Raw genomic sequence first — 27780 nt, 5'->3', positions numbered from 1 at the left:
CTTAAAGGCAAGATTTTTGTGGATTATCGAAAAGAAAATAATGAAAAAGCGCTATACTTATTTTGTTTTTTTTTTACTTGCACAAGAATTTAACGCTATCTTGATTCCACAGGTCCAATATCTAGTTATGTATTTGTTTACAAGTTATAGGACAAGTAGTGTGACTTACGCCTTTAAATGTTTGCCTGTTCGGTGACTTGTATATAGGGAACGTACAGGAACTGACAGTGGCACATGTCATGTAAAAAATATAGTATACGTTTCGGATATGTGCCGCCAGTTGGCAGCACTTTGTATCAAAATGTACTGGAACTATAGATGGCAGCACATATCAAGTAAATTAAAGGGCACAAGCAAGATTCGAATCGGCGAAACCCGTTTGCTAATTACTGGACCTTCGTTACGCACGTTCCCTGTAATACACGCAAAATATCACAGATTCATAGTATTTGAAAGTACCTTTCAAATAATAATAATAAGGTGACAGTTGCTACGTTTTGAAGCATGATAGCCACTGACCTCCATTATACAAGTACGCTGGACAGATGATACCCAGCTGTTTTTTGTGCCTATTTGAAGCGGAATCAGCGCCCCCAAAATCGGGGGAAGAGAACTAAATCTGACGTAACTTGCAAATGGCCGCTCAATCGCTATTGGTTGTAGAAACCAGAGAGAATATTTTAATCACTACGGTGGTAGAAACTAGTATTAGTTCCAAGTACTCCCACTACTGCTATCAGCGCCAACATGGCGACTTATACGTCATGTTTACGTCAGATTTAGTTCTCTTCCCCCGATTTTGGGGGCGCTGATTCCGCTTCAAATAGGCACAAAAAACAGCTGTCATTTCAAAGGGTATCATAGGTCCAGCGTACTTGTATAATGGAGGTCACTGATGATAGCTATACAGCTCAATAAATATCCTTAGCACATTAAGATAAATATGGGAAATTTATTAAATAAGTTATAATATAAAAAGTTATATAAATTTCATTCGAGAAGTACAAGGAAACGATAGAGATCTAATCTACTACTACCCTACAGAACACATCAGTTTGTGAAATATTTAATCCTATGGTAACAGGTCCAAGAATGTTTATTTTTTTGACGTTGTTCTCATTATATCATCACAGAAATTGATTAAAGACAGATGGCAGGCCTACGTTATTAGGTCGTGTTATGTCAAGTTAATGTTAGGACTTAGGCGTGATCTTTCGGCTGGGCTTAACATAGCTCGACAAAATGTAGCATGTGGGCCATCATTTCGGATCGTGTAGATAAACGTAACATTAGATCTAGAAATTAGTTTTTCGACAGAATTCGCACTTTATTGAGCATAATATCGCATTTGAGATTAAGAATTTCTGAGCATAATATCATTAATATTTTCTAGCTATAAGCGCGGGCTGTTTTATCTATGAAATCCTCAGCACAATAAACATTATTTTACTCTTCTAAGTCACATCTAAGTTGGGTCAAAGTTATATTTAAATCCACGTCAAAGTAGATCACATTTAAATTGCAATACTTCTAAGCCATATCGAAGAAAACTCCATTAAAACTTTACACTCACTTCTTAGAAGTACGAAAACTATTTCGAACTACACAACGCAATCACGAATCACATTTACAGGTATATACACAATATTATCTGATCTCTATTTTTCATACCGATATTAGTGTTTAGTACCGCTTAATATCTACATCCAATAATATAATTTAGTACATTTTATATCGTATCTATAATATGTTACACTAATTACAATGAAATGTTTACACATTTCCCGAAGTGTGGATTGTCCAATGTATTCATTAATCATATTAAAATATGCACAAGCCGGGGGATGGCGCATTGACATCAATAATATCCATTTAATTTACATCGCATTTGCATTTAAATCACAAGAATAAGAGCATTTCGTTGCATTAATTTTCATATACTTATCATATTAATCGTATAAAATATATTCATACCAAAAGAAGCGTATCGACAAAAACGAACAACACTGGACAACCCACACCCCTTTTAGACTAGAAATCCGATCAGCTATAAAAAATATAGGCAAGGAGTTAGGCGCAAATTCGTTCCTACATCGCGGTCGCACGCCCGCAGCTGCCCTAAGCTCGACAATAAATTAGTAGGCGCTTAGTCTACAATATACAAAAGTACCGCAGTCGATTAGCACACGACGATCGGGACGTCGACCTGCCTAAAATGGCCAATTTAATAGCATAGTATAAATAGTTTAATCACAGTTTCTACGTTACTCAATAAATATACGTGCCTACGTAGTCTTCTTCCCGACTACCAGATACACGTTCATGTCGTCCTTGCCCTTGACGTAGACGTTCCCGCGCGGCTCGAAGTCGTAGCGGGCGGACAGGAGGGGGATGCACGCCTCCCCCACCTGGATGCGCTGGGCGACGCCGGTGGAGTCCATGCGGGAGGCGATGTTGACGGCGTCCCCCCAGATGTCGTAGTACAGCTTCGTCGTGCCGATGACGCCCGCCGTCACGTCGCCGAAGTTGTAGCCGATGCGCAGGATGAAATCGAACTCGAGCAGGTCCCGGTTGAAGTCGTCGACGACCTTCTGCATCTCCAGCGCGAAGTCCATCAGCTGGAACAGGTGGTCGTGCGTATCCCGGCTCGCCTGCCGCAGGTCGGGGTTGAGCCCGCTGGCCGCCATGAACGTGCTGCCGATGGTCTTTATCTTCTCGACGTGCCGGAACTGCGGCCGTTCCAGCAGCTCGTCGAAGTCCGCTATCAGCTCGTTGAGCACCCGAAGGTACTCCTTCCCCTTCAGGTAGGACTCGTCGTACATCTCGTTGAAGTTGACTATGCTCGCGAATATGATGCCGACGTCGCGGTGGTTCTCGGAGTACTTGGCGGTGTTCTTGAGCTGCTCGGCGACATGGCGCGGGATGATGTTGTGCAGCAGCCAGTCCGCCTGGTTCCGCATGTTCTGGACCCTCTGCTTGTCGCGGTTGGCCACGACGTTGCTGTAGAAGCTGAGCCGGTAGCTGATCTCGAATTCCCTGTTCAGGAACCACACCAGTATCAGCAGCAGAGCGACGTCCAGATACAGCTCGGTCAGGTGCATGTTGTGCGCCACGTCTCCGAGGGTACTACTCCGAAAGTCCTCGGAGGACCCGTTCACCGGGAGGGATATATTTTGAGCGACCGTTTTGGGATTGAATTTAATATCGGTCGTTACGAGTTGAGTATTCGCTTCGTGACATCCGAGGACGGCGAAGAACAGGAACAGGCCGGCGTACAGCGTCACCAGGGTGTTCTTGACCAGCCAGTTCATTTGAGTGAAGTTACAGAAGTGCACGATGCTCAGGTACAGGAGATAAACGTAGAAGGATTGCTCGCCTTTCAATATCGTCATAGTCGTATTTGCGCACGAGAAATTTATGAGTATCACGAGTATAGGTAGGCTGATGAGCAGACTCCCCGACAGATGCCAGGGGTACCAGTCGGACAGCTTCCTGAATATCTTCACAGATTTTTGGATAGTGTCGTTAATTTCGTGGGGCACATTTTTCGTCTTCCACTTCAGGAAGTGCCTGTAGATACACAGGGACATGGCCAGGAACTCTATCATTATGAAGAATATTATCCATCCTATGGAGTATCGCCACTCGTCGTATAACACCAGAATCGCGACGGTCACCGATAGGAGGATGATGGCCGACACGATTATGTCTAGCGCGGTGTTGTACCTCGAAGTGGTGAGGGTGGGTGGGAAGTCTTCGCAGTCGTCGCTCCGGTGAGCCTTATCGCGGTAGTGCTTCTCGATCTCCGGCGGTTTGAAGAACAGCGTGAACCTGTTGAGGGGCGGCTGGACGAAGTAGTTGATACCTGAGTTGGCGTTGTCCTGGACGCACCGTATCAGCTGCAGATCCGACTGTTTTCGGAGCTTCTGGAGGGATTGTATCTGCTCGTCGTTGAGGGGGGGAGGCAGGCGGGCCCTCGAGTTGGGGTCGTTGAGGGAGGACTGGCTGGAGGTGTAGTACCCGGAAACCCTGTGCTGCATCATGTCGGCCTGGGAGGTCGCCATTGCCACGTGGTTTAACGCGTACAGCTGTAATAACATACGGAACATATAGTAATTTCATAAATAACTGAAACGTATCTATAGGTACAGTCTAGTTTTTGGGCAAAGATAAGAGTTTGTGGGGATATGGTGGCAAGCCCCAAAGGTCAGGTCGACGTCCACTGTAGTATTTTCATATATTCATAATTAAATTGTTATTAGTAAATACGCCAAAGATGCCTATCATATTTATCACAAACGTATCAAAACGACATTTAAAGTTTAACTACGATATGTATGTCTCATTCTGATATTGAACGATAGAGAGCGAGAAATTATATCCGGGAATATCGTGGAATCGGGGCTCTCATCTATGTTTTCGTCTTTTTTTACTAGGGCCCCAATCAAAAAAATGGGTTTTTAATTGACGGATGTTTTTATAAATAAAGAGCAGACGAATTAAAAATTAATTAACAATAGATTTTCTTAATAACGTCAATTAATTTGTTACTTAAGATAACCCGTGGAAAATATTGATGACACATCTTTGTATTATAAAAAATAGCTTTACAGCTTCTTAAAAGGCGGGATTCTCTGTGTATCATTGTTTTAATAGTATGGCCAAAAACAGCAGAGTAATTTTTTAGTTGAATTGAAGATAATTAACCTGTCGCAACCATGCGACCATTTGGTGCAAAGCGCCCTAAGTGCAGGTAATTAGTTACGGTCGCCCTATTACAGATATACATTGTATAATATGTAATTAGCATCTCTATTCTAGACTTCATAGATATGACGGGACGACGTACGTCGGGCACGCTAGTATCTTTATAAAAATGTCCTCTTTAGGAGGAGGTAAAGCTATTGCATAGCATTCTGCATTTTTATTAACTTATGCAATTATGATTCGCATATGTCTAGCACGAACGCACACAAACACCGTGCCGGAGTGTGACAACGCCGCACCGCTGTGCCAGAGAGGGTGTTAGGTTTTTTCGTTACGGAATTTCTTGATTCGGTCGCAGCGCTTAAAGCTCGCTGTACAAGATATGCATAATAGATTAAAATTAGTACTTACATTACGTACCCGGTGCTGTATGCTCGACCGGCGGCTCGTGCTCCGTATCCCGGAGTCCTCCCTGTTGTTCACGGATGGACACAGGCTGACGGAGTCGGCCAACTGCCTGGACACCTGCACGCTGGGTAGAGAGAGGTTCAGGTTATACCTGGCGTTAACATACCTGGTGCTGTATGCTCGACCGACGGCTCGTGCTCCGTATGCCGGAGTCCTTCCTGCTGTTCACGGATGGACACAGGCTGATGGAGTCGTCCAACTGCCTGGACACCTGCACGCTGGGTAGAGGGAGGTTTAGGTTGCGGTCCTTGGGTCGCAGGAGGTCACCCTGAGTCGTGAGGGTGGAACTGCGAGCGCGACTCACCGGTACCTACAACAAAAAAAATTTTTTTTTTCTATCTGCGGGCCCGGAAGACGTTGTCCTATCTTAACTATGAAATGACAAGGTGCATTTTTGTGTGGAGTACAGCACTGAAAAAATCAGACCAAGATTCGATATTCAGCACTTTATTGTTTTATTATACATGTCTTCTAAATAAGAAACAATATAATATTAAAAACAACACTTTCCTTAAATTTGCCTTATACGATTACTTTCCACAAATTATTCCTTACTACAAATTTAATGCAATGACACCATTATAATTTATACAGGTTGTTTTTTTTTTCTTTTTTGGGAGAAATAAAATATCCTAAATAATAACAAACAGTAACAATACAATTCGTAGGATTGGGGAGAACCAAGGAGCTAATACTTAGTATTAGCTCCGTGGGGAGAACCTTGATTCTGTGTATAGTGTAGTAGTTACTTCAGTACTAGAAGCTTGTAAAACATTCATGGTTAACTCATGATATAAGATAAGACATTGCGTTATGGAATTCGCACAGGTAAAATTACCTGGCCCCAGCCTGACCTTTCAATCTAGGCAAAATTGCGTTGCGGTCCACGACAGTCGAATTTCACCGTCGATAAAAGACGCCTACGGCAACGTTAGAGATAAGTATTTCCATTTTCCATTTCTAGTCTCTACATTCTTTTAAGATACCATCCCAAATAACTATAATAATATTGTAAATGAAAAAGTGTGAATATCTGTCACTTCTTTACGCCGAAACCACTGAACCGATTTTGGTGAAAATTGGTACGGAAATACTTAGACTCCCAGGAAAGTATATAGTTACAGTGGGGCCTCGATAGTCCGAACCCCCGCTAATCCGAATACCTCTATAATCCGAACCACCTCCCTTCCCCCGCACATAATATCACTCCCGCAGCGACGCCGCCGCGCCGCATTTTAGTGCCGAGTTAGACCGTATATTTACATATCTTTACGTACTGTATTTGTGCGTTTTATAATGGGTCAACATCCAAAAAATGCCTTTAAAAACATCCGAATCCGAATCATCATCATCATCCGAAGAGGGTGTTCGGACAATCGAGGCACTGTAGCATACTTTTTTTATCCCTAAACATGTACGGTTTCCGCGATAACCGAATTTCGTCGAAATGGAGTTGCCGCCATCATCTACTTATTTCAAAAATAGAATAGCTTTTGTCGGATTGTTCTCAACAGCTATATAATGGCGATATAAAACGCGAAACGGGCTCAAATCCAAACTAAATAGTAGCTGTCGAGAGGATCACAATACGTTTACACTTCAAATATAGAACACCAATAACAAAAGTTGCATCATTCAAAATTACGTAAACAATCTAATGCAGATATTTAAATCGCTAATTGCATTCAGTTAGAGCGAGGCCACATCACTTCTATTTGTTGCGGTGAGTTGCGTCGTCGCAACGAAATTACCTATAGTCTAATAATACCAGGGGTCACCAAATGGCGGACTGCGGTCCGCATCCGGACCTAATTGTGTCTTAAATATTAATTTTATTTTGTTTTCAGCATTTGTTGTTACAATCTGTGAAGATTTCAGAAGTCTAGCTATAGCGGTTCTTGAGATACAGCCTGGAGACAGACAGACAGACGGACAGACAACGAAGTCTTAGTAATAGGTTCCCGTTTTTAGCCTTTGGGTACGGAACTCTAAAAATTGTAAGCAGTTTTATTTTGATATTCTACTAATGAACGGTCTATTCAAAATTTGAACTAACAGCTAATATTTACCAAACAAAATAACACACTACTATATTATTATTTATTAGGTACAGAAACCATTTATCCTTTTAGTTTATCTACGGTCTACGTATAATCTATATCTTAAGCTGTTAGGGCCTGTTCACATGTCCGCGTTACGACGTCGTCAACGTGGAACGGTATGGTAACGTGGCACCAGTGTTGCCAACCCCATCATAGAGCTAAGCTGTAGATATGCTAGAAAAAAACTGTAGAAAACTGTAAATATCAAATTGAAAAACAGTAAATCTACAGTTTTATATTTAATGATTTTTTATTATTTAATTATTGTAATAAATAGAATATATTTCAGGAAGCCGGGAATTAAAAACCAGAAAAATCATGAAACCGACTTTATATTGGTAAATAAGACATCGATCGACCGAGCGATCGATGTCGGTAAGGGGCTTATTCCACCTTACTTTTAGACGTCCTAATTAGGATCCTAAAAAAGACAAATTAGAAGCTTCTGATTCTGAATGCACCAATCAAAAGCCTCTATTCTTCTGAATAAGTACGCTAATAATTAGGGTCCTAACTGTTTCGTAATATAAGTATATTAATAAGTTTAATATAATAAATAGACAACGCTAGCTAGCTCATAAAAACTGTAGATTTCGAGGCCTAAACTGAAAACTGAGAGGATTTCCGAAAAACTGTAGATCTACAGCTAAAACTGAGGGGTTGGTTACACTGCGTGGCACGGTACGTTGTCGTGACGTGAAAATTTACGTCAACTTAACGTAAAAATGCACGTCACAACTCACGATGTAGCAACATTGTACGGCACCATACCTTGTAAAACTGATACATTCTTCACTACCTACTTATCTAGGAAAAAAAAGACGTAAAATGTTGCTACACCGTGACGTGCATTTTTACGTTACGTAGACGTTTTTCACGTCACGTCAACGTACCGTGTCACGTTACCGCACCGTTCCACGTTGACGACGTCGTGACGTGGAAATGTGGACAGGCCGTTAGGTATAGGAGCAGATGGCCCATCTATTTTCATACTAGAGGTACAATACACTACGTATATACAGTAGCAGACTCGACGCCTGTATTTGTGAGTATAGAATATAGATCAAAACATTTTTTTTTTATTATCTGCCTCATTGGTTGGTTGATACTTAAAAAAATGTTCAAAACTACATCCAATTTTTTAAGTTCTAAAATTTTATATATTCTATCTTTTTGATATTATTAATAATAGGTGGCCCTTGCGAGTTTCTTACGCCGATTCTTCTCGCCAGGTTAGTTCTGCAACACGTGGTAGGCACCAAGTAGTAATATTATAAAAGTATGATTAATGATTCATAAATAATAATTAATCGAATTTGAATTTTCATTTGCTTTTTTTAACATATTATGTGTCGCCATTCAAACTACCAAGTTTTGGTTACTACTACTAAATCATTAACTACTGCTAAAAAAAATCTAAATATGTAATCAAGTTATTCATAATAGTATGTAGGTTATAGGTTCTTATTAAGACCTCAGTTTTAAAATTGTTTCATTCAGCAACAATAATAGACAATCAATAAATCCCGCCTTAGATGGAAAACCGAAAACCACAACGTTCGACGTCATCGTTCAGAGTTATTTTACCCGTCCGTCTCTAGAGACTGAGCCTTGTATCGTTGGCATAAGGTACGGTTAGAGGTAACAAATGTTTGTACGGCGGTTTGAACGCTAAACAAATAAAATGTCCGGTGCATGGTCAAAGGCGCATTTTCGATAATAATTGAGTTAAATGATGTACATAGAATGCTATTGAACGTCATATACAAACAACAATATTGTTGTTTGTATATCACGTTCAATAGCAGTCTAAAAGTAGCAATCTAAACTTAACATCAAAGGCCTTCTAAGTTGAAAAGTCACATAAAAAAACTTTTGGTTAATAAGGGAAATTACCGAGTCTTAACTCGGACAAAATCAGAAAGTTTTTAATTTTTATTTTTTATGTTTACTTAAAGGTGCCAGGTGACCAGGAGTATTCGCTTGTAATGTAACGTTAGAGTCAAGCATTAAATACGTACATGCATTACATACGCTCCTTGTAATGATACAAAACGGGCATACATTAGTGAAGGAGGAGAACCAAGCATTACAATGCGCACCTTATAATGATACAATGTGTAACATCAATGCTACGTGACTAGGGTTGCCAGGCGTCTGGATAAAGCCGGACACAGTCAGGCTTTTTGGTTGCATGTCCGGCCAAAATTAGAGGGAGTCCGGCTCCGGAAAATCCTACTAATTTTAGACGGTTTGACATTTAATAAGATTACAAATTAGATTTTAAATCATTTAAATAAAACTGAAAGTACACGGGCTGCCAAAGGCATTGTTTTAGCTTTTACAGAGAATTTAGATATACTGAAAGTTTCCGACTTTTTTACCAATATTTCTGGCTAAGCTGACTACTTTGTCCGGCTTTTCGGTTTAGCGACCTGGCAACCCCATACGTGATAGCGAAGTCAACTTGCTATGGAATGCTCAAAGTCGAATCTATAATATTACATTTCACGATCACACGAATGCTCGTCAGTCAGGGAGGTATTATTGTACAATGTAATGCTCAAAGTCGAATTATTACATAACACGCGAATGTTTGTCAGTCAGGGAGGTATTATTGTAATTTAATGCTCAAAGACGAACCTATAATATTACATTTCACGCGAATGCTCGTCAGTCAGGGAGGTATTATTGTAATGTAATGCTCAAAGATGAATCTATAATGTTACACTCACCTTTACCTATGCCTTAAGCCTTTACTGTCAGTTTCTTCATTAAATTAAAAAAAAGTAATAATTACCGAGATGTACGGCCGTTAGTTTTTATAATACACAATAATATGCAAAACTGTCATGTATTAGTTATCTAGGAACAGAAACTAGTACCAGGCAGATCTAACCTAGAGGGATCAACTTGTACTTTTTTTTGTTGTTGTCTAGTTAAACTGGTATTACCTATTCGCAGTAAAATCGGTATAAAATATTTCATAAAACTATATTAGGCTTAAATTACACAAATCTAAATAATATTACTAATACTGACCTCCATATTAGATCTACCATACTGCGACCTGTAGCTGCTACTTCTAGCGAAGGGCGACATGTTACTTCTACTCTGGCTCAAATACGACCTTATATCGATGATCTCCCGTTCAAAGGAAACCGTTTCTCGGTGGTACGACACTTGGAGCTTGCTGCTGCTGGGCTTGGCCTTCTCCTGAGATTCTATCACTATAGGGACCTGGTGGTACCCATTATTGTGAGTTTCCGGCACTTGCAATTTCTCAGTGAACTCTCGCTTCTTGATTTCGTCGAGGGGCGTGTCGGAATGCTTTCGGAGGAATCGTGGAACTTTCCAGTTCTTAATTTTGTTCGTGTACTTCCCGTAGCTACCTGTAAAAATATACGCGTTAATTTTCAGACACATTTTAGGGAAATCTGCTGAAAACTACAAAATGCCTAAACTTAAAACTTTGTTCAAGTTATAGTCAAATCAATGACAGTCGTGAATCGCGTGATCTTTCGGTTTGACTAACCTAGCCCGACTAAATTACGTAGGTCCATTTTTCCACAACCGATTTCCCTGATACCTAACTAGTTACTATTAGGGGTATTGTAACTACAATTGAGCACAAATGATAGTATTCATTAGTAAGTAATCACTGATAAATTCCAGTCGCCGGATAGACAGAAATTTTGAACAGGGCCCGATACTTGTCAGATGTGTAGAATTCGAATTTTTCAAAATTTCTGTCCATCGAGCGACCGGACCTATAAGTATTCTCCACATCATAGAATATAATATAATGTTTAAACTTTAAACATTATATGATGTGGACAATTTATCATGAATATTAGTATTGTCTTGAATATTAATAGATGACACATACGCAAGAACATCCAATAAATTGGAGAGAGAATTCGCGTTCTATATGGATGAAATATTAATATGCATAATATATGCATGCTTCCTTTAAACTTACATCATGAAGATTCCTTAACACTGCAGTAATTTTCTCTACGTAGAGTTCAAGAACTTGTTTTTACATACAATATATACATTTAAGTACCTACAGTAGGTACCTAATCGAACTCTTGGGAGATAATAGTTTTTATCCGACTTCCAAAAAGAGGATGTTTTATGTTCGGGTATCTTTTTAGTATTGTCTCAAAGTTTTGGAATATGTACAGAAATTAATGACGTAGAAAATGTAGAGACTTTTCTCACGCCAAAATCTACAACAACAGAAGCTATTGTAGAAGTTAATATAACTACATAATCTTAGCCTATGTATAAGTAAAAATATTAGACCTAGCCTTAACAAACTCCTGTCGTATATTAGTAGCATTATTTCTTTTCTTTTTTACTGTACTACAAAGAGATGGCGTGATGAACCGAGAGCTAGTATCTTATCAGCGCCTCGCGTCTTGCTGATAAGTGATTTTTATAAACAATGTTTCAATGGAACAAAAACATAGCGGCAAAACCGTATTCTGTAATTTCACATTGACCGGGAGTCGGGACTCTGTCTACGATAGAAGAAATAATTTTATTCATAATATTTACCGTAAATAGATATTATCATGGAGATCTTTGCTGGCGCTAGAATAGTTTTTATTCGCATTTCAATCCTTTGAGGGCGAAGAAAGAAGTTTCAATTCATTAATCAATGGAAGTCTACGTTGTAGCCGCGGTTGTAGCACAGATTCCTACATAGTCGAATAGTATCTAACTGCGTTTCAATAATCCATTCTATATAAGCTATTGATTCACTTAACAATCAGTTACTCATTTTAGATTTCAATTTCCTTTAAAGCTGCAGCTGCATTGTAATCAATAATCAAAATTATCCTATGACCTTGCCAAACTCCAGCGTAATCCGTCAAACGTGGTTTCATCTGTGATAACTGATAAGTCCGCCAGTAAAGTTACGATTAAGGCTGGCCGCATAAGCACGTTTTCCCTATTCGTTTTTCGAATTTGTTTTTCGTATTCGGAAATCCATATGCGAAGAATCAGTAGAAAATACATTAACTGGCGTACAGTGCACACGTTCCTTTTTTTCGAACGGAACGAATTCCCCAGCCACGGTTCGTAGCGCAACCCGGCGCGTTCGTGCGCGAAAAAACTAACATGTGTGCTAGTCTCACGGAGTTGTGAAACGAAAAACGAATTCGGAACTCGAAAAAAGTGTGTATACGGCAGAAAACACAGCGAACGAAATGTTATTGTAGCACCGAGCACATGTAATAATTATTGAGCGGTGGCAATAGGTTATCTGCAATTATAAGTCATGACTTATATTTTATGGCGCAAAAATAAATTATCTCAAGCTCGGGCTGTAGATATTTTAGGATCCACTAAATCCACGCGATTCAGCCTTGATGTATTCATATTTCAGGGCACTATCGGAAGCAAAAGGGATTTGTTAATAGTGATGCGAAATTTTATAGTGCTTTACACACTATTTTTAACTTCGATAAGCCTTGTATAAAAATGCTGACGGCTGATCTGCTTTGATACAATTGAAGATGAAGTAAGTGGATGAAGTGGGTAAATAACAATTTCAAAATTTTCATTCATTCATTTTAATAAAGATGCTTTAGCCGGTCCTAAAGCATCTTTATTAAATGATTATTAAATCATTTTTTTTTAAATACTTATTAAAAATATATATATTTGCGACTGATGATACTGTTTTAAAAACTTGAGCGGTATGAATTTGAGTAAGCGAAAAATTAACTAAACTAACGACAAATATTGATTAATAATAAAATCCAGAACGAGCTTACAAAAAGTGGATTGATAAGTAGATTCGATTTTTCTAAGTAAGGTTTAAATACTTAACGAACTACTAAAAAGTTCACTTTAAGCAAAGTTTTGTAAGCTGCTTTATAATGATTATTGGTTACTGATATTCTATTTGAGGGCTTTTTTTTTTTTTTTTTTTTTTTTTTCGTTGGGGAAATGCTATTACGCATCCCCGGCGGTCTGGGGATGGCTACCGGGGTATGTGGGACTCCCCAGGGCGGTGAGGCCGCGCCCGGGCATACCCACTAAAAACCCAACGAGTGTTCCTACATTCCGCTTTAGGCAGAGCCACGGGATACGCGGGATACACAACCGCGACCCTGCCAGCGAATACCCCTAAAGGCACTAGTGCATGGCTGTTAGGCCCACACTGCACTGCACAATGATGCGATGCGCGGAACACTTAGCGCATCGCAGCCAACTCGGACCTTATGTTTTTTTATTGATAAGTACGTTTTTTAATGGAAACTACTGTACCGTACTCTGTACTCTACAGATTGTTAAAGGCAGTCGCTCACTTAGTAATTTTTATAACCCAAATTAATTAATTTTGACACTTAAAACTGTAATTTACAGTCACCTATTTAATTGCTACCCAAAAATATATATATATGACCCAGATGAAGAAGTTGGTAAGTTTACAAGGATTTTTCAAATTATTAGGGAAAAGTACTCACTTTTTTAATTGCCATTAACTTATAAAATGTTATTCACTTCACCCACTTACATCTTCAATTATTGCGGTACAATTCCGCTGTATAACGAATAACGATACAGTAGTCCAGGGATTCCCAATCTTTATCAGCCTGCGGCGAAGTTACACGTCACAATATTTTGTCACGGCGCCCTTTTTTCGGATAATGATAGAGGATCGACGCGATCGCACGGCGGTTTCGGATAATGATAGAGGATCGACTCACGGCGCCTCTATGCCTTTCCACGGCGCACCAGGGCGCCGCGGCGCACACTTTGGGAACCCCTGCAAGCCAGTATCGGTACAGTACCGCTGTCTAAGCTCTATATCAAAGTTCAGGGGCAGGTCCGTGGGTGTTTGGAGGCTTGAGCACCTACCATAGATATGCGAGGGTGATAAGCACACCTGAGAATTGACCTCAAGGAACAGATCAGTAGTCGCCTACAGGCATGGGCGTTTTCAGGGTTCCTTTTTTTCAGGGTTCCAAAGGGTAAAAACGGGGTGCTATTGCTAAGACTTTGTTGCTTGTCCCTCTCTCTGCCTGTCCGTCTGTCTCCAGACTGTACCTCAAGAACCGCGATAGCCAGACATCTAAAATTTTCACAGATTGTGTATTTTTGTTGCCGCCGCGCTATAACAAAAAATACTAAAAACGAAAAACACAATTTTTGGCTTTTTTTGTTACGGAACGGAACCATTCGTGGGCGAGTCCATTTCGAACTTGACCGATTTTATTTCATAACCCAAAGAGCCGTAGGACTTTTATTTAGTTGTTGCTCGGTCATTGTTCTTTCTTTTCGCCACTTTTTCAGGACATCAAATGAGCAATTTTTTGCTTAAAGCCCCTTCTTCCATGTCCAGCTCAGCATCAAGACACTGATTTATGCATGCCCATAAGTTACACAGTGTACCATCGTCCATCGGCAGCTGATAGCCGCTTCTATATACATGCTAATCGGTGCTTACGTTACGGAAAGTTTTACGCCACAAACACGAGCTGCAGCAAAAACTTTTTAGTTACGATCCAATTTTTTATTAGTCCTATAGACAAGAAATTAATGTTTACGCAAGTTGTTTTGATGACTACAATAATGATACCGGAGGTTACTGACTGGGTCTCGCTACGGATAATTATTTAGCAATTATTATCATTAAGGTGCATGACTTTGATTTGCGATATAATTCCATGTTTAGTCCGAACCAGAGCATATTATAAGTGACATCCTGTATTACGAATTACGATAAGCTGACAAATTAGCTATTCAAGGATACTTTTTATCTTTCTGAGTTTGGACGTACGGAGTTTGAACTTGCGAAGTATTGACGCACGCAGTTTGAACTTACGGAGTTTGGAAGTACGGACTACGGAGTTCGAACTTACGAAGTTTGGATGCACGGAGTTTGAACTGACAAAGTTGTGACGTACGTACTACGGAGTATTTACTCACTTCTACAGAGTACCTAAGGTCCACTTGCGCAGATCCAGGTTATCGAAGTTAATACCGGGTTAAACAGTGTGTTATCTCTTACATTCTTCATATATTTTACGAAATAGATGGCGTTTAATCCGGGGTTAACTTTAACCCAGATCTGTGCAAGTGGGTCTAAGTGCTCTGTAGCCATAAGCAAGCACTTAATTATTGCTACGGGCGAGCGATGTCCCCACTGGCCACTTCAAGTAACAACGTGATAAGTGCAGAGTCGAGAAGGTGCAAACTGGATCCCTATTCTCATACCTCGAATGTAGCTTCGATCGCAGTCTGTCTCCTTCTCGCATAAGGGCACACGACGTTTTTTTTACGATCGTTTGTATCGATACAAACGCAAGTTGAATGCTTAGCAAACGGAAGGAAGCCGACACGTTTTAAACTTTATATCTGCCAAAACGCGAAGAAAACGCGCAGAAGACGAGCGCATCAGGGCCCGTACCACGGAACGGTTTTGAGACTCAAACGATCGTACGAGAATGTTGCGTTCTACTCTAACAAACGTGAAATGACGTTGTTAGAGCAGGACGCGGCATTCTCGTCCGATTGTTTGAGTCTCAAAACGGTTTCGTAGTAGGCCTACAGAAACGCGCGTCGTCAGTGCGCAAAAAATTGGTACGTCGTGTGGAAAGGCATTAAGACAGCGCGGCGTGTGTTATTAACTTATTACTTATAAGTTATTAGTTATTACGAATGAGACTGAAATCGAAGGGAAGTTTGAGGAAGCATAAAAATCGAGGCTCCTAGGACTATGCAAAGTGAACGGTTATGAAATCTTACTTAAATCAAAACTAAATAAAGGGACTAGAAAATTATCGATGTAGAGTCTAATAAATAATAATAATATAATTATTCTTATCAAAAAATATAGTTTTACCAGTCTTAGATTTCTACGTAAAGAAGCTTCTAACTAGAAAAAAAATAGTTATAAAATATTTATATATTTAACGATAATTAACGATGAAATCTCCTAAATCCATACGTATTTTAGGCTTACCACGAATACATGATTTAGAAATGTACACATAATGAGGTGCTAGCTAAAAATAACATAATAAAGACATTAATCAACTAAAAGCAATAAAAAGTAAAAACATAAATCATATTAATTATCCTTTATGTGGTTTAGCTACTGTAGAGTTTATAGTCGAACAATAACATTTAATACGTCAAGCAATAAAAGTCATATGTTTTTGCATAAAACATACTAAATAAGATTTAGTATAGGACATCCTAATTTTTTACGACACGTTTTACATTATAATACGTTATTTAATTAGTAATTATTTTTTAACAATACGTAATAAGTAAATATCAAGTTGTATTGCTCACAAATCAGTTTATGTTTTTTATTACTAGCAAGTAGCAATCTAGCCAATGTTTTAATGATTTTGGAAGTGGTATTTTAATACATGTGAACATTAGCTCTACTATTTAATTATAAACATAATATCTTGCTACAACTTTAACTGTACTTAGGTCTTAGGTTGTCACAATTAGCTGTCTTATTGTAAAAACTAATAACTTCCTCGTTTTTTGGAAATCGGTTAAAAACCTAAGTAGAGTTCAAGTGGGACGTATATACGTGGGAGAGCCCATGCTTCGGCACGAATGGGCCGGCACGACCGGAGAAATACCACGTTTTCACAGAAAACCGGCGTGAAACAGCGCTTGCGCTGTTATGTGTTTCGCCGAGTGAATGAGTTTACCGAAGGCAAAATCCCCTACCCTATTCCCTTTCCTACCCTCCCCTATTCCCTTTCCTTCCCTCCCCTCTTCTGGCTGCGACCAAAAACAACGCAGTAATTTTCCGAACCCAAGACGAAAGGAAATCGCTGCATGTTTTCACGCTAGATGCGGATCAGTATATTGTTCGACGTTTGACAAATCAAAATCTGGCAATATTCTGATATTATGACGTGTGCAACATGTCGGATATTATTAAAATTATTTACTGTATGTAGGGTTGCCAGGCGTCCGGATAAAGCCGGACACAGTCAGGCTTTTTGATTGCTTGTCCGGCCAAAATTAAGAGGAGTCCGGATTTTGTAGAGCTTTGAATCGATAATTTTATATGAAAATCTACTATTTTTGAAGGTTTTACGCCTAATAAAATGTAAAAGTGTATGTAAAATTGTTTTAATAAAAATATCCACAGCCGAATATATAACCTCCTCGTTATTTGGAAGTCGGTTAAAAACAGAAAATTACGAACGTATTCCTACACTAAGAGTTCATTCTAAGTACTCGATAGCAAGACTTTTTTGTACAAAATATGTCCGGCCAAGCTGGCTGCTTTGTCCGGCTTTTTGGTTAAGCCACCTGGCAACCATATCTGCATGTGCTAGTACTAGCGCCCTATGCTTCGAACTTTACGGGCTTTACGTAATATTCCCTGTTGTGAATCACCCCGATCTTTTGCGACCGATCGTTTCGGTCTATCGTGTCGTGGCCGCCCTTAGAGTGGCGCTTACGATGAATGATATTAAGAATGAGATAGCTCTCAATGTCAAGGTAACGTAATCTTCCAATACAAAGATAACGCGCTCGAACTGAATAACTACAGCAATTGAAATCTCAATCATTCAGAAAATACAATACTGAATACAACATGGTCAGTTTACAACCGCACAATAGCAGTTTTATAGCCTTGGTTTTTAGTAATCTATAGACAATTTCTGTATTTTTGACATCATGGGCGCATCTTTAAAATTTCTCGGCGGAAGTGCAATGGTGCGTCCATGTGTGACATGTGTCAGTAACGTAGAAGAGCTACCAATAAATACCATCTGATCGCGATCGATCAAAAACAATCCGAATGATCTCAGACTCGCTATTCGTAATAGCGAGTCTTGTACGCGCACCCGCCCCGCTCACTAATACCGTTTTACTATGAAACATGAACACGGCATAAAGGCCGGCAACGCACCTGTAGTCTTCTAATGTTGCGAGTGTCCATGGGCGACCGTAGTTGCTTTTCATCACCCGTTTGCTCGTTTGCCCCCTTTTTACTTATATAAAAAAAACTTGACAGGTGCCAAGGGACACCCGGATGGAACGAAGTTATTTCTTATGTACAAAAAACCTGTAAATACTCAACAAAATCAATCAATCAAACAAATCAATCAAAAATATTTTTATTCGGAGTAATTTTTTTACAAAAACTTTACCGAACGTCGATACTACGGTGCCTACCACCGGTTCGGGAACTAACCCGACGAGAAGAACCGGCGTAAGAAACTCGCAAGAATCGGTGTAAGAAACTCGCAAAAAAAAGAGAGAAAGAGAAATACGCGCAACCGCACGGCTTATAACTATAGCAAAAAGCACATATGTCTGTGCTGTAGATACCGCATGTCCCGCGAAGTACATACACATGCGGTATCTATCTTCTATGTCTGTGGCAAAAAGTGTCTTGCCAACCTTGGTCTTAATTTTTTCCATCTAGCCCCCTTTCGCAACGCGCGATAAGGAACTTCGTTCCAAAAACACTCACCAATGGAAGTCGGGCTCTTCGAGGAGTTGTCGTTGCGTTCCGCGAAGCCGTTATTCTTCTCGTCAGCCTCCGTATCGGAATCCAATATGGACGGCAGAGAGCTGGCCTTGTTGCGGAAGTTGAAGGGATTGGGCGACAGGAAGTTGGAGTTGCGCTTCTCGTCGGAGGACGTGTCGGACGCGCGCGCGGATGTCGGTAGGGGGGAATGGGTGTAGGACAGAACGGATTGGGGGGACGCGGCCGGCGAAATTATCAGGCGCAGATTCAATGGTACGGACGGCGTGAGGCACTTTTCACGGTCGTACGGCGAGCTCAGCTGCCGGCCCTCGATGAAGTAGGTTTTTTGACCTGGACAAAAAATATGTCGATGAAAAAAAAAACATATTATATTATGTACTATCAGAGAAGTTGGTTCATATTATGCAGAAACCCAGCCAACAGATGACGACTTACATACATTAAGTTGACATACGAACAAATGACGAAGATCCGTCAGGCGTCAACTGCCTATAATAAGTACAGCAATACAATAGAAAAACTTCCCTTTTTGATGTCGGTTAAAAAGTTAAAGACTGATCCAAATTTAAATTATTATTGTTTTAATTTATATTTTATAGTCTTACTTCACCTACTGTAACGAACCTATATAGACACCGAATCTATTAAAATTGGATGAGTAGTTCATAGGCGGTCAGTTAATAGCGATCAGTGATACAGTAGAAAGCTAAAATTACCCTTTCTTTTAGGTATCGTCGCAGTCAGGTAAAACTAGAACAATGTCCACAGACCGCCGTTAGCTGTATGACATTATTTGGGAATGTTATCAAATTCGCAGATATCAGTGTAAGACGTCAGTGTTCTCGTTTTTAAAAAATTCTAATTAGTTTTACGTTCAGACTTCACGTAATCAGGGCCCGTATCACGAAACTGAGTTCTGAGACTCAAACAATCGGACGAGAATGCCGCGTCTTGCTCTAACAACGTCATTTCACGTTTGTTAGAGTAGGTAGGGTCTCGTACGATTGTTTGAGTCTCAAAACCGTTTCGTGGTACGGGCCCAGGGCCTCGTAGCAGGGTTTCGTAGTAGGCCTACAGGAGTCTACACGAGAGTGTTTATAGGGTTGACATAAAGATGGTGTTAGGGGAAAATAAATTTTACGGATTGTTCAACTGTTGCTACTTGGTTGAGTCTTAATTACTCTTAGGACCTGATTACACTAAAAAATTGGCCCAGAGCACTGTCTCGACACTTGATCTTGTAATCAGACCTTTAGGATCCGGAATCCCGCCAAAATACTCACCGAAAACTTCTTCGCCTTCTTCCAAAACGTAGGAACCGCCGAGGAATTGGCTTGTCTTCTCCGAAATGTGGACTCGTCCAGGCTTTCCAGTGGACTCCATTTTGTTGGCAAACGACACGTCGTTACTCCAGACGTCGAACTTGAACCTCCGTGTGCCGACGATGCCGCAGAGTACGGTTCCCGTGTGCACTCCCACCCTCATGTTCACGCCTTCTCCACGTTCCCTGTCGAACTCCTGGATCGCGTCTATCATACCTAAAACATCATCAAATTCTGAGTTTTGTTGAAGGGTGAGATAGATGTAGTAGCATAAATCGTTAGGTTTTTATTATGCGTTTAAGGTTTATGACTATTAATATCTCATTTAGATATTTCCAGTGTCAGAAGAACAATATTCGGCACATTCATTAATTGACTATTTCAAAGGTTGATGCGTGTTTCAAGTTTTACCTCTTCCAGGTTCAAAACAAGTTAATGTAAGTAAAGCTGATGGTGTGGCAATCAAAGTATGCTTACCCAGCCCCATTTCAACACAACACGAGGCGTGATCAGGTCTCGGCTCGGGGCAGCCTGACACACAATAGTAGCAATCACCTAAAGTAGATATTTTCTCGCATCCGTGGACTAAGCATAGGTCGTCGAACTTTTCAAACAGATCGTTCAATATATTCACCAACTCCTCGGCGCTTTTGTTACTCGACATTTTAGTAAAACCGACAATGTCGGCAAAGAGTATACTGACGTTGTCCATCGAGCTCATGTTGAAGGGCCTAAACAACGATTTAATATCTGACGCCCCCGGGTTAGAGATTCTCGGCTTGAGTGTGTTGTGCACCTTCACGTAGGTCTCGGGCTCCGTGACCTGCTCCTCCATCAGCCAGCTGGCGAGCTTCGGCGGCATCACGGAATGTATCATTTTCTCTTTCAACTGTTTCTCCATCTCTAATTGCCTCCTCACTAGCAAACTCTGACCTACTTTCATAAACGTGCCACGCATTCTCACAAACGTCATTAAATAGATATGTACACCGATGATGTGCACACACAATTGGAGCAACATTCTGACAAACATTCCGGGGAGCTGCCATTCTTGTTGAGATAAATGCAAAACAATATTCAAAGTCTCAAACAAAATCGAATAGAGGAGTCCGATAACAACGCACACATATAGAGGCAAGGGGGTCAGCGTATACATTATTAATAAAATTTCAATGCACATAGTAAAATGGCCGGACTGGCTGATGTCGGCCGCTCTAGAATATGCAGCATCCAGCTGGGTCGTCAAGGTCACTAGAGTGAGGCTCACAGTGCACAGAGCTAGTGCCATAAAGAGTGACAATTTAAATGTGTACACTTTATAATAATTTGTGAATGTAATGAACAGCATTACACCAGTAATTACGAGGACGACAGCAAATATAGAACACAGAAAGGGCCATTTCACTGTGAAACCGTTTAAGCCTAGGATGACAAAGTAGATAAACCACGATATACAAAATATCAAAATATACAAAAGTGCAAATCTGAAAAAGGAAATAAAAACATCTATTATATTACACTTCTTAAAAGGTACATAAAAAATTACACAGCCATTGACTATTTATGTTACAGTGGTACAAGCAAAACAAACTAAATATTTAGCTCACCTGAATCTGAGCCTTATCTGTCTGAATGAGCTGCTTCTATATTGACCTTCGAGGATTTTGGAATCGAATCTGGGATTCCACCAGGTTCCTGGGGCAGCTCTTTCAAAAGCAATAGGTATAGTGAAACCGCAACAGTTTGTTGTCGAGTTATTGTGGGCCAGGTACGCCTGGACGTGAGGTGCCAGGCGAATCTGGGCATCTTCACCTTCTGAATATTCTGTGTCATGTTTTGCATCAAAATGTTCAGATTCTTCATTGCAAGTTACGCAGCCACCTTGGGTACTCATTATTTACATTCTCAGTGCTCCACACTTATACCCATTTTCACATATCACATGATGAAAGATGTAACGGAATGCTAAAATATGATTATAGTGCAAAAGTGCAAATTATTTAAACAAACAAGTGATTTGTTATATTTAGTCAATATTTTAATATTATAATGTAAATGTATATGGCGGCAAGGTTGCTAATTACTAGTTAGAATAAACCCATCATTTGAGTTTTTGCCTTATACAATAGCTTACATAGTGTTCTTTAAAAAGTAAATATCATTGACGACATACTTTGTAGTCAAATAGCGAACATATTTTAATAGTTTTAAAAACATAAAATTTTACTTTTCTACAGAAATAATTAAATATTTTTCTTTAAACTATCAGAACATTATATAAAACATTTATGTAAAAACATGTTTTGCTTAGAATTTAGCGTAAAAGCTCACCATCTTCAGCCAAGGTTATTTCACTCAACACTAAACTTTATCCGTGTCCACGACCTAAGTTTAATTTTTATCTAGTTGTTTTAAATTTTTATTTATTTAAATTTTTCGCGAATTTCCTAAAATCGAAGTTATCGTTCAATGTTATAAAAACATCGAAACATAAAAGTTACTGCCCTTCGTGTTCCACCTTCTACTGTTGTTGTGACACTGACACTTCCAAACATATGTGATATGACAGCAATTGTCAATAAATTCAACAGATTAAACACGTGTAAAAAGACACGTAAGAGACTTGAAAAGCCGTTTTAAATAAATACGATCGGTTCCAACCACCAAGTTGGTGGAGGTCATTAAAGTGGCATTTTTACTGAATTATTGTCGATCGCGGCTAGCCGCGGTAAAGATCGGAACGGCACCTTCAGTTTATCTCCGCTGATTGTCTATATACCATTATATATTAAGTCTATGGTCTATACCTACTTACGTATTTCTACTGTAGCCATGCTCGGTTGCTGGTGCCGCTGTAACAACCAAAGTAACAATTATCAACAACTACTAAAAACAAAATAAAATTTATACTTATTTAAAGGGGAGCCCCATACAACAAACGTAGTTATTTTGTTAAGTTTTGCTCGATATCAATAACCGCAACACATAGGCACTTGAAATATTCACGAAATACTCAGTTGTATTTGTTGTTTAATAATTAATAATAAAATTTAAATAAATTAAATAATAAAAGGAGGCTCCCATACAAAAAACACAATTTTCAGCCTATTTTTGCTCTATTGTAGTACGGAACCCTTCGTGCGCGAGTCCAACTCGCACTTGGCCGATTTTTATACTGTATGCTGCTTATTCACGGTAACAGCAAGATGCTTCTCTTGATTTGAGTAGTTTAAAGAAAATCACAATCACGATACATAAGAATTAGGATTAGAAGGAGCACTAAATTCGCAGTTTGTGCACTGAAAGACCACTGAGCAACCACTGAGCAATCATTAGCTAGGGTGGGTTGCACCAGCACCAAAGGCGTAGTGATAGTTAAGGGTAAGGTTATCGTCAAATATGGCGTCCATTATGGACTTTTACGAGCTTTTACTAGGGATTTAACAGTTCATTTGACATTTTGTTATAGTTAAAGTTATAGTTAAAGTAAGTTGGTGCAACCCACCCTGAGGTTGGGTTTCACCAACTAACTTTAACTATAACTGTAACTTTTTTTTTTTTTAATCTAATTAAAGGACTTTATCGTAAACGATAATGCCGTCCTTATAGGTATTCAATACAAATTATAAAAATTGAAAATCAACAAATCAGCCTCATTCCAAACATACTATGTGGTCCAGATACTTTAATGTCACTCCGCCGTTCCGCCGCGCCGCCGAGCTACAAGTACATACAGAGACTCCCCGACGTCGGGGGCGTCGGGGCGATTCAATGGTTGCCGCGCACTGACCCGTGGGCCGTGGCTAGTGTTGCCAGGTGTCCCGATTTGCGCAAGATGTCCCGATTTTCAAGGGTCTGGGGACGCGTCCCGATTTATACCTAATCGGGACGACAAATGTCCCGATAAATCGAAAAGTGAAAAAGAAAATCATAAAAAAAAATTTAAGTAGGTAGGTGCGTAGTTTTTAATAACACTGATATGATATGATGTAATTATTTTTCTAATTATATACTTGGATAATCTTGCTGAAATAACAAAAAACAAGCCATATTAAAAATGACGATGTCTTTTGACAAATCGAATTCTCTGAGATCTAGTAACCCTGACGTCAATACCTGTCAGCGTTAGCGCTCTCCATTGGCTATTGAAACAATTAAAAAAATGTAATACCTATACAGATATGATCAAATGATCATTTATATTGGATTCTATATATGATCATAGAAATGATTCAATATAAATGATAATGTAATACCCCCCTTACACATACCGAGTAGTGGCGAAAGTCGAGACAGTTTGGCCGCGGGCACTGTCTCGCCACTCTACTCGGTGTAATCAAGGCCAATGGTCTAACATGACTAGGCTCCAGTACACAATGGCCTGTGACGGGCCACGCTTCGCAATGCACAACTGTAGGCCACGATCACTTGGTGTTCACACAATGGCACATGGCTCATTGCTGCCTGGCAAACCACTTGCGATGGATGCAAAAGTAATTACTACCGGTCAACGGTCGATTACGTTTACGAACTAAACAATGGCCGATTGTGTGAACACTACAGGCCACGCTACGCCACGATTTCTTTGAAGTGTGCCCAAAAAACCGACAACTCCCTGACTGCGCGCCACGGTTGACCATTGTCCGCCATCATATATCATTACTGCAGGTAGGTAGACATAACTTCGGGAGAGAAACCGATAGGAGGATACAGTTGGGTTGGGCAGCATTCAGGAAGCTAAGCCACATTCTCACGTCGCATATTCCGCAGAGCTTGAAGACAAAAGTCTTCGGTCAATGCGTGTTATGACCTACGGGGCGGAAACCTGGCCTTTTACAGCAGGGCTAGCTCGTAAGTTTTCTCTCATCCATATATAGTATATATATAGCTCAGCGTGCTATGGAACGCGCTATGCTCGGAGTTTCTTTGGCGGATAAGCTTCGAAATGAAACAATTCTTCAAAGAACTAAAGTCACCGACATAGTGCAGAGAATCAGTACGCTGAAGTGGAACTGGGCTAGTCACGTAGCTCGAAGAACAGACGATCGCTGGAGTAAACTTACTCTGGAATGGAGACCAAAGCTGGGAAATCGGGGTGTAGGTCGACCTCCAACTAGGTGGGACGACGATCTCCGCTTAGTTGCAGGCCCATGTTGGATGCGAGTAGCAGGAGATCGGTCATCTTGGCGTTCATTGAGAGAGGCCTATGTCCAGCAGTGGACGACTATAGGCTGATATGATATGATGATGATATATCATTACCCCCCTGTCAACGATATCAAAATACTTAGATACGACGTATGCCGTCAAAACTGTAGCAATGTTTTTGCATGCAAAATGTGTATCCAGAAAATATTGTCGTCCTTTTTTGTCTTACAGTAATAGCATATACTACTTTCTCTTTCGCTAATTTTACACTTCGCTTTGATTTTCTCTTAAAATGGAAGACAATAATTTAAATATTAATAAAATCTTAGTAATTACGTGTGAAATATTACACCTTTGGCTTTAAATTACACTGTCGGAAGGCACATAACGGCATTCTGGAGCGAAATGTAGCGAAAAACAACGCGGTAATTAATGAATTAAACACGTCCGGCTGTTACCGCGTCCTAATGCACACTGCTCTCAGATGAGTGAGCTCACTCATTTCGAGGGTGACACATTTTAGTGCTGACGATTGTATGAAATGCCTTTTCTAACGTTCTAATTCTATGCCCCCTGTACACAATGGCGATGGCCTGTAGTGGGCCAACATGGGCCATTGTGTACTGGGGCCTTTATGACTATAGCTACAAATATAAAAGGTAACATAATAATATACAGTTATACCTTTCAAATAAACTGAGTTGGAACAGGGGTTATAAAACTCTTATTCAAACTCTTACAGAAAGGGAACTGAAGAGACTACTAATATAAACCATTACATAAGTACTAATATTTTATTATTAAATAATTTTAACCACTAACAATTAAATAATCATAAGTAGATATAATATGGGTGACAAAAGTCATCTTCGGAAATATCACATCTTATTAATATAATTAATATCATGTGGAAGACAAATTCACCTTACAATAATTTGGATCATTGACCATTGTATAAAATATAATGTTATATCTTATTTAATAATAATAATTTAAAACATTCTGAAGCCCAACATTTTCGTAGATAAAAAAGATGATAATTTCATTTTTATAACACCACAATAAACAAGAATAACCTATGGTTATTACTTTTTTTAAGATACAGAAATTATCAACTCTTATGCACGGGCCACACCTGCGTAGTGCTTCCTGCTTAAAATGATACCATTGGACGATCTGCGTGTATCATCCAATGTAATGGTATCATCTCATAGCATGAAGCTTCATACAATAGACACATGTGCGGTTGCGGCATAACAAACTTTCAGCCATTTTTTAAAATATTATTTTTGAGCTAACTCTTTAAACCAATTAGCAAAATATTTTTCTATTACATTATGAAATATATTGGACTTGTTAATAAATTACCCAATAACAATTGTAATACTTTTAACAAAACATAGAGATTATCAAAAATATATGTTAAATATAATATATTTAGTTCCATCTTGCTGATATTGCTTTTTTTTCTCTTCTTTTTTTTTATTTTACTCATTATACATGCCATCTAAAAGGAAGTCCATCCTCTTGTAGTGTCTATTTTTCCAAGCTTCTCGCCCTCTCTTTAAAGCCATATAACCCACCACAGCAAACATGGGAACAACCAATATAGTAATCACAATAGGCATCACCATTCCGGGATGACTGTTTGAACTCAATTTTTGAACTTTTATACTTAGCTCATTCTCACTTATAAAGACATTATTTTTTTCATCAGTTTGTGCTAACGCTTCATATGACAACACCAAGGGTTTGTGTACTGTCTTAGGAATATTTATAACACCATCCTTTTTTACTACTGTACCATTGTTCTTAAGATATTGTGTTGTGTTTGCAACTTGGGTAGCATTAGTCAACACTTTAATTAAGCTTCCGTTAGTTGAGTTGTTTGTCGATAAATCCGTCACATCTTCCATAAAATCAACTTTTTTTCTTGGAACTATAGAACTTTTGTTACTCTTGTCTAAGCCATTGTCTAGATCTATTAAATTAGTAAGGTAGTCATTTAATTGTGCCTTCGAATTGTTTGAAATAATCGAACCACCTTCACTAGCTACGGTTATTGGACTTTTACTTTTCATGTGTGCGTGAATTAGAGTACTGTTGATGGAAGCAGCAAAACCTTCAAAAGCCAAGCACGCGAGGAGCAACGTATGTAAGAGGGTATACAAATTTTCCATTGTTGTTAAAATAACACAAAAAACTAATCAAACATATAGAAATCACATCATAAAACAAGATTTTTAAATAAATAAAAACTAGAAATAGGAAATAAATGGAAATTGGAATCAAAACAAAACTTTATGATGCAATGACGTTTGACTGTTTGACAAATGAGTAATGACAGTTTTTTTTTTTCATTTTCCCACATTATAAATTAAGTACGCACTGCGCAGTGCGCACACACTCGCGTTATTATCGGTCGATAATAACATAATAACGCATGCGGTATTGCGATATTAATGCGTCCTGATTCCTTGCACACAGAGCTGCGTTTTTATCGTCCGATATTTCTTACGAGAGAGCG

The 27780-nt window shown here is 39.4% G+C and overlaps 2 protein-coding genes and 1 long non-coding RNA gene across 3 annotated transcripts; 1 reads left to right on the top strand and 2 right to left on the bottom strand.

The window, feature by feature from the left end:
* Window positions 1-847: 847 nt before the first annotated feature.
* On the bottom strand, window positions 848-22694 carry LOC121729092 (adenylate cyclase type 9). Its single transcript, XM_042117479.1, has 8 exons — window positions 22437-22694; window positions 21713-22070; window positions 20583-21589; window positions 20067-20321; window positions 18766-19113; window positions 10320-10669; window positions 5282-5485; window positions 848-4088 (listed from the first exon to the last, which is right to left on the bottom strand). The coding sequence occupies exons 2-8, from the start codon at window positions 21997-21999 to the stop codon at window positions 2286-2288; spliced, it is 4254 nt and encodes a 1417-aa protein (XP_041973413.1). The 5' UTR covers window positions 22000-22070; window positions 22437-22694; the 3' UTR covers window positions 848-2285.
* LOC121729097 lies at window positions 14381-24739 on the top strand. Its single transcript, XR_006035910.1, has 3 exons — window positions 14381-14391; window positions 15489-15491; window positions 24469-24739. It is a non-coding gene; the product is annotated as an uncharacterized LOC121729097 (long non-coding RNA).
* Window positions 24740-26099: 1360 nt separating this feature from the next.
* On the bottom strand, window positions 26100-27531 carry LOC121729095. Its single transcript, XM_042117485.1, has one exon. It carries the CDS (start codon window positions 27431-27433, stop codon window positions 26741-26743), a length of 693 nt encoding a protein of 230 aa, XP_041973419.1. The 5' UTR covers window positions 27434-27531; the 3' UTR covers window positions 26100-26740.
* Window positions 27532-27780: the final 249 nt, after the last annotated feature.

Source organism: Aricia agestis, chromosome 7, assembly GCF_905147365.1.
Source record: "Aricia agestis chromosome 7, ilAriAges1.1, whole genome shotgun sequence".
In the NCBI taxonomy this organism is placed as follows: domain Eukaryota; kingdom Metazoa; phylum Arthropoda; class Insecta; order Lepidoptera; family Lycaenidae; genus Aricia; species Aricia agestis.
This window is presented reverse-complemented; position numbering and strand designations above follow the sequence as displayed.

Excerpts from the sequence above, each read along its gene's own strand:
- LOC121729092 (XM_042117479.1), bottom strand. The coding sequence starts at position 21,999 with ATGAGTACCCAAGGTGGCTGCGTAACTTGCAATGAAGAATCTGAACAT. Across the intron at positions 20,322-20,582 it reads TTGTGTTGAAATGGGGCTGG|GTATGATAGACGCGATCCAG; the intron begins GTAAGCATACTT and ends ATGATGTTTTAG. Across the intron at positions 4,089-5,281 it reads GGTCGAGCATACAGCACCAG|CTGTACGCGTTAAACCACGT; the intron begins GTATGTTAACGC and ends ATGTTATTACAG.
- LOC121729095 (XM_042117485.1), bottom strand. The coding sequence starts at position 27,433 with ATGGAAAATTTGTATACCCTCTTACATACGTTGCTCCTCGCGTGCTTG.